This window comes from Nicotiana tomentosiformis, chromosome 2, assembly GCF_000390325.3.
Source record: "Nicotiana tomentosiformis chromosome 2, ASM39032v3, whole genome shotgun sequence".
NCBI lineage: Eukaryota > Viridiplantae > Streptophyta > Magnoliopsida > Solanales > Solanaceae > Nicotiana > Nicotiana tomentosiformis.
This window is the reverse complement of record NC_090813.1, coordinates 138,147,334-138,157,130: the sequence shown is the minus strand read 5'-3', so window position 1 is coordinate 138,157,130 and position 9,797 is coordinate 138,147,334. Positions and strand designations below refer to the sequence as shown.

Sequence of the window (9,797 nt, the reverse complement as noted above, 5' to 3'; positions counted from 1 at the left end):
ACGGCCATGCCAAAGCACAAAAATATTTAAATCAGTAAACTTCTGGTTTACGATAGAGTGTGCTTCAACTGTACTAATCTTTGAATAGTATAAGCCAGAAGATAGAGTTGGTAACTTTTCTACAATGCACTTCTGGCGAGAAATATTCTTTGTAATACAAAGATATTCCATATTCATTTCATCTATCGTCTCAACATGATACCCATTTCGGCGGATATCTATAAAACTCAATAATTTTTTTCGGGACTTGGAGGAGAATAATGCATTGTCTATTATAAGTTTGTTCCCTTAGGCATAAATATAATGGCTCTTCCGGAGCCTTCAATCAAACTTATATTACCAAAAATTGTTGAAACATTTGCTTTTTCCTTATGCAAATAAGAAAAGTATTTTTGATTTTTGAATATGGCATGAGTTGTTCCACTATCAATTACACAAATATCTTCATGATTGGTCTTTGATCCAAACATAATTTGAGAATTATCCATATTCTTCAAAATGACATGAACAAAATAAATATGATAGTAAACATCATTATCAAAGCATAACTTTTATTTATGTACAACAATTACATAACCATACTATCTATTACAAACAACAAAAATTAAAATATTTATATTTCTACAGATTCATCACCGATCACATGACTTGTTTTTCTTTTCGGGAGTGCAAAGTAATCAGCTACATCCAAATGCATGAAGTCTAAATTATCTTCAGAAATAAAACTTGCTTCATCATTTTTCTCTGTCTTCTTCAGGGAGGCTTGATACAACTCAACCAGGTGCTTTGGCGTATGACAGGTACGTGACCAGTGCCATTTTCCTTCACATCTATAGCATGCATTTTTTGCCTTTGCCACTTGCATCGCTTCATGCTTTTGTTCCTTCCTTTTTCACTGCTGGTGGTGAGGAGGGTTCATTGATGCATTATTATTACATGATTAGAGTTTCTTCCCCCGACCACGACTGGGGCCACGTCCTCTTCCACGCTTAGCTTGGTGGAAGTTCGTCTCATTCACTTCAGGGAATGGACAAGAACCAGCAGGTCGGCTTTCATGATTTTTCATTAACAGCTCATTATGTTGCTCGGCTACAAGAAAATGTGAGATAAGTTCAGAATACTTTTTGAATCTCATCTCTCGATATTACTGCTGCAGGAGCATATTCGAGGCATGAAAAGTGGTGAAAGTTTTCTCCAACATATCATGACCAGTAATACTATCACCACATAATTTCAATTGGGAAATAATTCTGAACATAGCAGAATTATACTCACTAATAGATTTAAAATCTTGTAGCCTTAGATTAGTCCAATCATAACGTGCCTGTGGAAGAACGACCATCTTCAAGTGGTTATATCTATCTTTCAAATTATTCCACAGTATGACCAGATCTTTAATAGTGAGATATTCCATTTTTAAGCCTTCATCAAGGTGATGGCGTAGGAATATCATTGCTTTGGCACGATCTTGGTTTGATGCTCGATTTTTGTGATGGTGTCTGCCAGACCCATCGCATCAAGATGAATTTCAGCATCAAGCACCCAAGACATGTAGCGTTTGCCTGATATATGGGGCTACAAACTCAAGTTTAGAAAGATTTGACATTATTTAGAAAAAGAAAGTTCGTACCTCTGATACTTTCAAAGTATTTGCCCGAGATGGCAGAGTCTCGTGCTGATAACGTGTTATAAAATAATGACTGTAAAGTAAAGACAAGTATAGAGAGAAACTGATATATTATTCAAACTTCAAACTTGTGTACATAATGAACTGAAAACTTCTCTATTTATAGAAGAAAGGAAGTTGTGTAAGTTGCTACTGCAAGCTGCTGTGTAAGCTGCTTGCAAGTTGCTACTGCAAGCTGTTATGTAAACTGCTTGCAAGTTGTTACTGTACCAGATATAGATAATCTTCTACCGGTAATGTTTATCCATAATAGAGTGCCAAAATGATAAGCTTCTTCAGGAGGCTTACTTCCAATAGAGTATTAAATAGATAAACATATTTACGGCGGAGTCTCATATGGATAAGCTTCTTCAGAAAGCTTATTTACAACGGAGTACTAAATGAACAACCATAATATAATATATTTATAACAATTTCTAACCTAAAAATAATGTACTTTAACATTTATTTGGATAATCAATTGCATAAGCCATCTAAAGTTCGAGTGAATCAAGCATAAACTGTCTTTTGAAAATTGGTAATAAAAATAATTAATATAATAGGACAAAAAAAGCCAACAACATAGATAATTCTTAAATACTCCACTTCTAGGTAATAAACTTTACATCATGCAAGTAGCTCATTGTATGAATGTTCAATCCAAAGTCATCATGATTTACTAGCAATTCGATGGGCTTTAAAAAGCACATCGAAATGATAACCTAATTCAAAAAAGAAAAAAAGTTACAAGATAGCACGGTCTGCCAGCTAAAGTAGCTAAATCCTTACATCTGAATTTTATTGTGATTATTTAAATAAGTTAAGGTTGGCATTTGGGGGGTTTTTTTTTGGGGGGGGGGGGGGGGGGGGAAGTTACCACTCTAAAGGAAGGCTTTGCTGCATCAGATGCCTCAAAGCACCAAAGCACCACTGTTATCCAGAAAAAGAAACTAAATCAAATTCAAATAAAACAAAAGGCTCACAAACATAGCACAATCTCCAAACCAGAAAAAGCTAATCCATACATCTGAAACTTTAAGTTGGAATGTTGTGTCTCTCAATAAGATACTTAAAGAGGGGAGGAAGTTACCCCATTAAAGGATGGCTTTGCTGCATGCCTCAAAGACATCATAGCTGATGAAACCAAAACCAGAGGGGTTTCGTGTTTCAAAATTCAGGATCTCTTGTTATCTGGAAGCAATTAGAATACGTCAGAATAACCACAAAATGACCACCTCTTAAACTACACTAGAAAGTAATGTTATGGTCCAAATACAATGTTGCAGGCAAACTAAGAGTGCTACACTTCCGAAGGCTTGGCAAATTTATCATGTCACCACGGGGGGAGGGGAATCCAATAAATTGAAAACTGCTAAATGTTTTTCTTGCTCTTGAAGATGCAAGAATATCTAAAACCATGTGAAGGCATAAGAGAAATGAGTCGGTGACTTTTGGAGCTGTAACAACTTCAAAGTACTAAATGTTCATACAGAAGCTTCACATATAGATCGTGTACTTCAGTGGCATACACAATTCTGCAGTTGCATATATCAAAATGCACTTTATATATGCAAATTAAGAATAGGGCCTTGAATTGTATCTACCATAGGAAATAACAAACTGAAGCTAACTCCTCCAACAATCACGAAACCTGTAGAATCTTGTTTCCAACAACAATTGTATTTACCAGATTCACTTTTTCTCCTAAAGCTAGCTAAGTATACATTGTCCCTAAAGTATACTGTTAATGAGTTAAGAAGAATGTTCCCGACACCCTTTAACTCGTTAAACAAGCAGGTATTATAGAAAAAACTTTAACAATAAACCATCAAATCAAGTTAAAAATTAGATTCTCAGCAATATGGCAACATTATATTGATTATTCAAATCCATGGATAGAAGAACAGAAAAAAGCAACGAAGCAACAGAACTTTTAGCCCATAGAATTGGCCATTTGCGAATCTTCAAACTCATGTAAGTTCTATATTAGCTTTCAAAAATAAAGGGCATAGAAAATGTTAGCGCCAAGTGCTAACTCACATCTTTATAACAGATAAACAAATTCAATCATGTAAAGTCCTTCGACAACTATAAAGTTGCTATAATGCTTCCAGCTACCACAAACAAGAATCATAACTAAGCAACATTAGTCTCATTAGACTTGATACCACTGTCTTCAGCTTTAGCTAAACCGAGCTCGTGCTCTAACTTGATCCAGACTTTCACCACATTAGGAGGGAACTTCTTTTTCATTGTCCTAATCATCTCTTTTGCATCTTTCGCCTTTGAACTCTTCACCAAACCATGCACCAAATACTTGAGTGTATTGACATCCGGAATCTTGTTTGCTGTCACACTCTCCCTGAACACTCTATACCCTGCCTCAAACCGCTCACTCCTACACAAATAGAATATCAAAGTCCTAAAGGTCGAAGCATTTGGATTGCACCCATTTGTCTCCAAATCCTCATAAACCTTCTCAGCCTCATCCATCATCCCATTCCTACAGTAACAAGACATCAAGTAATTGTAACTAATTGTATCGGGTTTTAAACCTGCATTGCTCATTTCCTCAATTAATCCTTTCACTCCCTCAGGATCACCACCCTGAATGTTCATAATCTTAACATTATAAGCACCAACATCCGGTCCACAACCTCTCTTCGCCATCTCATTCCAAATCCTCTCAGCCTCATCGCTCCTCCCGCCCTTATACAACGAGTGCAGTATCGTCGTGTAAATAACCACCGTAACCTCCACGCCTTTCTTTTCCATCTCCTTGAGTCTCTCCATTGCCAACTCAGCTTTCCCCATTTCACAAAACGACCTAATCAATACACCATATGAAACTTTGTCGGGTAAAAATCCGTGCTTCTTTGGCATTTCATCGAACAGCTGGGGGACACGATCATATAGTTTCGAGTTAACACAAGCTGAAAGAAGCACGTTAAGCGAAACAACTGATCTGGGGGTGCCTAAATCGTCCATTTGATGATAAGTTTTAAGCGCGTGATCAAACATTCCGGCAATTCCATATGAACGGATGATCGAGGAAAGGAAGGGCTCTTCGGTGATTTTCTTGTCATTTTTGTGAGACTCGAGGAATACTTCGATGTCCGAGAAACGGTGGGATTTGGCGAGGCGTTTGACTGTGTATTCCTGAGCATAACGAGAGGATAAAGGGGAAGTGTAATGGTCAGAAACGGAAGAGTATATTTTTAGGGCTTTGTCCGGATCGTGCTCGGATTTCAGCTTTGATTTTGCTTTGGAGATAGAGATAGATGTGCCGGAGGTTGACGAAGCAGCGGCGGCTGAGGTTGACAAGTGGCGCGCAAGGCGCAGGGAAATGGAAGAAGACATTCGTTAGGGTTTTTGCCGGATCAGTGGTGTTTGGCCGTTTGGGTGTATAGTGACTAGTGAGTGGAGTAGGGTTTTAGGAGGCGCTGTGAAAATTGCTGATGTGGGGTTTGGAATGAAATGAGAATCCCGTTAGTTCAACTAAGCGGGTGTTTAGACATAAGAATTGTAAAAATTCCGGAAACAAATAAAAAATAAAAATCAAATAAAAATAGTATCTGAAAATTAAAGTAGCGATTGGATATAAATATAATTTGGGCTGTTTTTTAATTTTTATGAGTGATTTAAAGTGAAATTTATTTTAAAAACAGTATTTTGAAGTTTTTTAAATTTTTAAAAATTTCGAAATTCATATTCAAGTGAAATTTAAAAAATTTATGGCCAAACACTAATTTCGAAAAAAGTAAAAAAAAAATTGAAAAAAGTGAAAAAAAATTGTATGGCCAAATGGACCCTAAGGAAGATAATCATTTAGCCCCTTCTAATGTGACATTTTCTTATGTAGTTATCCGTTTTACAAATATGGAAAAAAGGTTAAAAAATGTCCTATCATATTATTTATATTTAGGTAAAATGGTCTTCCATGTCATCTAAACTTGCACCCAGAACTTAAAATTTTCTCATTTAAGTACTCCTACTTGACAAAATGAACATTAATAAATATCTCTGATCCATAATCATGCTTATATAGCGGTAGCTCAGTTGATGTGGCAAAAGTGCATTTTAATCACGCGAATATTGCATGTGCATACGATAATTTTAATTTTAATTTCGGAAAAAGGTCAATTTTAGCCTTCAACTATCTGAGATAGGCCACTTATACCCTTTATTAAAATTTGATAGCAATTATACCCTTACCTTCTAATGTTTGGACCACATCTACCCTTACTACTAACGGCCCTTCACATTCTCATCAATTTAAATATAATATAATTGATGACATAGCAGTCCAACATTTTAAAAAAAAACCTCCCTATGAAACATTAGATTACGTGGATGTCCATAACTCCAAAATTGAGTAACATTCGATACTCTTCTTAATTATCTTCGTAATTCTCGTTACCCCAATACGTATGGTTGTAACTCTCGTAACTCCATAACCTCTCACATGATTTTTTTTCCTGATCTCAAATGTTTAATATCATGTTTATGACATTTATTTGTATTACATCTATGTAATACTAGAGGATAAGAAGTGATATTGTACATACTTGAACATTTGATTAAATAAGAAAGTTATCTCTTGCTCTCTACTTCTCTTGTTTATTTTTTTTGTTTTATATTATTACTTTGAGCTTAATTTTTTACCACGAAGTGATATTGTATACACTTAAAAACACTTGAACAGTGAAATAAGAAATCTCTATTCCTCCCTACTTCTCTTATCTTCGCTACTATTTTCATATTAATTTCTTAACACGTTATCAATACGAATTAATCACAAAATATGAAATTGAAGTGGATGAGCCTCTCTTTGTTTTTGTTCCGCCGTCGCTGGATTCCCACTTAAGGCAATCCAATTTCATTCCCAAAAATATATATACGAAGTAAACACACCATATGATGAGTTATGGTAATGAGTGGTACCAACAGTTAGAAATAAGCTATGAAGATTCAGATATTCATCAAGTTATAAAGCTATGAAATGGTTGAGCCATTAGCTAAGGTTTGTTTCTCCACTACTAGAAATGCAGTCTTTTCACAGGGAAGAATCGGTGGAAAATCTGTGTGAAATTTGAATATTCCCACGATATTCCCAGGGAAGGCGCTCCGTGGGAAAATGGCTGGTGGGAAAATAATTTTTCAGGACATTCGTGGGTAATTCCCAGGAAGTTTCCCACAAAAGGTTTCACGAGAATTTGGTGGGGCCACACAGTGTATTTTTTCAAGACCGTTGTGGGAAAAAGAAGAAAATATAATAATTTAATTTTCCTAAGTTTCCCACCGAATCTATGAAAAGTAATAAAAATAATTTAGTTATTTTTTTTATTTTACCCACGAAATCAGTGGAAAATATGCATAACCTGGAAATAAATCTATAAATATTCCCACGAATATCAGTGGGAAATATTGAAATTCTTGAAAAAATATGGGCAAAATTCCCACGGAGTTGGTGGGAAATCCGTGGGAAATCTGGTAAATATTTTCATGACAAAATCTGTTTTTAGAACTACACCACCTGCCAAACAGAAAGTACAACCACCAATACAAGACTAAATACAATTAAGCATTCAAATACCATAAACAACATCTAATTCAATCCATTTCATAAACAACATCTAATTCAATCCATTTCATAAACAATATCCAACAAAACATAGAGTAGAACAAAAACTCAAAAAATCCAGCATTCAAATTCAACATCCAAGTACCATTTAAGATAAACTAATAAAAGAAACTACTCTTTAGTTATCATCAGATGTTGTTGGAGAACGAGGCACGGGAAATGCACCAGATGCTAAGAGGGAGTTTATCTGAGACTTGAGACTTTTAACATCACTAGTGACAAGTCTTAATGCATCGCCATTTCGCCTCATTTCTTCCTCTCTTCGCCTTTCCTCTTCCTTTCTTCGCCTATCTTCTTCCCCCCTTTGCTTTGCCTCTTCTTCCCTTGCAACCCTTTCTTAAAGATACAACTCTGTAATCTTCGCTACCTTCCTATTCAATTGCTCAAACTCATCCAGATCAACTTCTCTCTTTCCACTATATAGCTGGTAATAATCCTTATACAATGAACATATCAAATTAAAAATATCCAACCATTTGACACTCTAATCTCCATCCAATCAAGAAATCAATTCAAAATATAGTGCCTTGAGAAACATGATTTTAACTTACCAAATTCTCAGCACCAGGAAGGTTTCCGTTTTTGGCAAGATTGACATCAAGCTCAAGATTATTCAACTGCAACAAAATTTATAAAAAAATTTATGTCTTTTATGGTCATAGATTACCAAATTTTACTGTACTAAAAATGCATCTACAGATACATAGACACCATAAATCGAGAAAGAAAAGAAAGAGGGAAACTTGATTCGCTTCATATTAATTTTTTTAAACCTAGGGTTTGAAATAGTATAAAATCCCTAAGTTTCAAAGTACTTTGGGGGGAAATCAACAACTAAAAAGGAGAGGGTGAGTGTGTGAGAGAGAGATAGAGAGAGAAGGGGGGAGGGGGGATCAGATTACCTGGATATGGAGTGAAAATACAGAGGGGAACATACGATGTGAAGGGAGGCGTCTTGAGGGAGAGAAGATACAAAGGGGAAATATTATGTGAATAGAATGAGGAAAAACTTAAGGTTACATGAATAATAATACTTTCCCACTATTACCCTCGAAAATCTCCGTGGGAAATCATTTTCATAATTATAAGAAAAATTTAAAAATATTCGTTCACACTGAGTCTATGGGAATATGTAAAAAAAAAAAAATTATTTATTGTTTAAGTTCCCACTGTCTTCACTGGGAAATTTTTTTAGTTTTATATAATTATATTTTTAATGACTTTTCCCACAGAATTAGAGGGAACAAAGTTATGTGCATTTTTGCACCAAAATATTTCCACGGATAGTCACTGGCAAAGGTTATTGTTTTTTTAGGAAAAGAAATTTTAATTTTTCCATTGTATTTTTGTGGGAATTGCCACTGAAAATTTTTCTGTGGGAAATTTTCGTGGGAAAATGATGTGTTTCTAGTAGTGCTCTAACACATGAGCTTCTTTTGCTATTGACATTGTTTTGTCGATCCCATTGTCATGAACTACTATATTTTCTTTTCTTCAAATTTGTCTTTATGGACTTTCACTTCCAATGATAATCGAATAGTAACTTTTAATAGATTATATTATTTTAAATTACTAGCTATGTAGCATGTCAAATCACATAGCTAAATTGTTATTGGAATTGCATGATAAAGACCGTAGGGTATTCATATTAACCAGTATTATTGCTAGATGTATTTAGTGCATTTTAAGTTATGCTTGACCTGTGATAACTTTATATCATATTTGTGCACTGTTATAAGAAAAATCAAATTATGGTGGATGTCTACTCTTTCTCCATGATCTTCTCAAATGCTTAATGACATATTCAATGACATATTTCTATGCTTAATGACATATTCAATGACATATTTTTCTTCACTTTTCATGCCTATATAAAGGCCTTGTAATAGATAGGAAAATACACACAATTGAAGAAGAAAATCTCTTCCTTCTCTCTATCTCCATTTCTTGTTCATGTTTTACTAAATTGCTTTTATTTCATAACAACATGTCTTGTTCATGTTTTACTAAGTTGCTTTTATTTTATAACACATTATCAGCACGAATTGCTCATTTCATGATCTTCTACATCAAGACTATGTAAATTATAAACAGACAATGAGATCAAGTACAATAAAAAATATCTTGGATGATAATACAAAGATAAGTTTTACATCCATCTAAACCCATTCATACTTTCATATCTTTGCATTAACTTTATGTGCAGTGTTTAGTTAAAATATTTTTTTCAATTGTATCCAGTGAAATAAAGAACTGGAAAGGTATGTCTTTATTTGCTACATCTCTTATAAGACAAAGATAATATTCCAACGTATATATATATTCTGACCTTTTACATACTATGATAGATAATTATTAAGGTAATTTAGTAATAATATTTTTACCATAACATGATGTATTTCATTGAAAGCAAAATTGGCATATATCCTAACTAGCATTTTTGTTGCAGAGGAACTGTTTCAAGATTGAAATAGTTATATGTCTTCT

The 9,797-nt window shown here is 34.4% G+C and overlaps 1 protein-coding gene and 1 long non-coding RNA gene across 3 annotated transcripts; both read right to left on the bottom strand.

The window, feature by feature from the left end:
* Window positions 1-519: 519 nt before the first annotated feature.
* LOC104118107 (small ribosomal subunit protein mL103 (rPPR7)-like) lies at window positions 520-5,170 on the bottom strand. Of its 2 annotated transcripts, none has more exons than XR_011414258.1 (2): window positions 3,707-5,170; window positions 520-2,857 (listed from the first exon to the last, which is right to left on the bottom strand). XR_011414258.1 is itself a non-coding variant. In XM_009629289.4 (2 exons), exons 1-2 carry the CDS (start codon window positions 5,024-5,026, stop codon window positions 2,841-2,843), a joined length of 1,209 nt encoding a protein of 402 aa, XP_009627584.2. In that variant the 5' UTR covers window positions 5,027-5,170; the 3' UTR covers window positions 520-2,840. The 2 variants fall into 2 exon arrangements, 1 of the variants encoding a protein (XP_009627584.2); XM_009629289.4 differs by having other exon boundaries at window positions 3,835-5,170.
* A 2,117-nt stretch (window positions 5,171-7,287) lies between these two features.
* LOC117281924 (uncharacterized) lies at window positions 7,288-8,362 on the bottom strand. The gene is made up of 3 exons (XR_004512558.2): window positions 8,213-8,362; window positions 7,862-7,927; window positions 7,288-7,746 (listed from the first exon to the last, which is right to left on the bottom strand). It is a non-coding gene; the product is annotated as an uncharacterized lncRNA (long non-coding RNA).
* Window positions 8,363-9,797: the final 1,435 nt, after the last annotated feature.

Excerpts from the sequence above, each read along its gene's own strand:
- LOC104118107 (XM_009629289.4), bottom strand. The coding sequence starts at position 5,026 with ATGTCTTCTTCCATTTCCCTGCGCCTTGCGCGCCACTTGTCAACCTCA.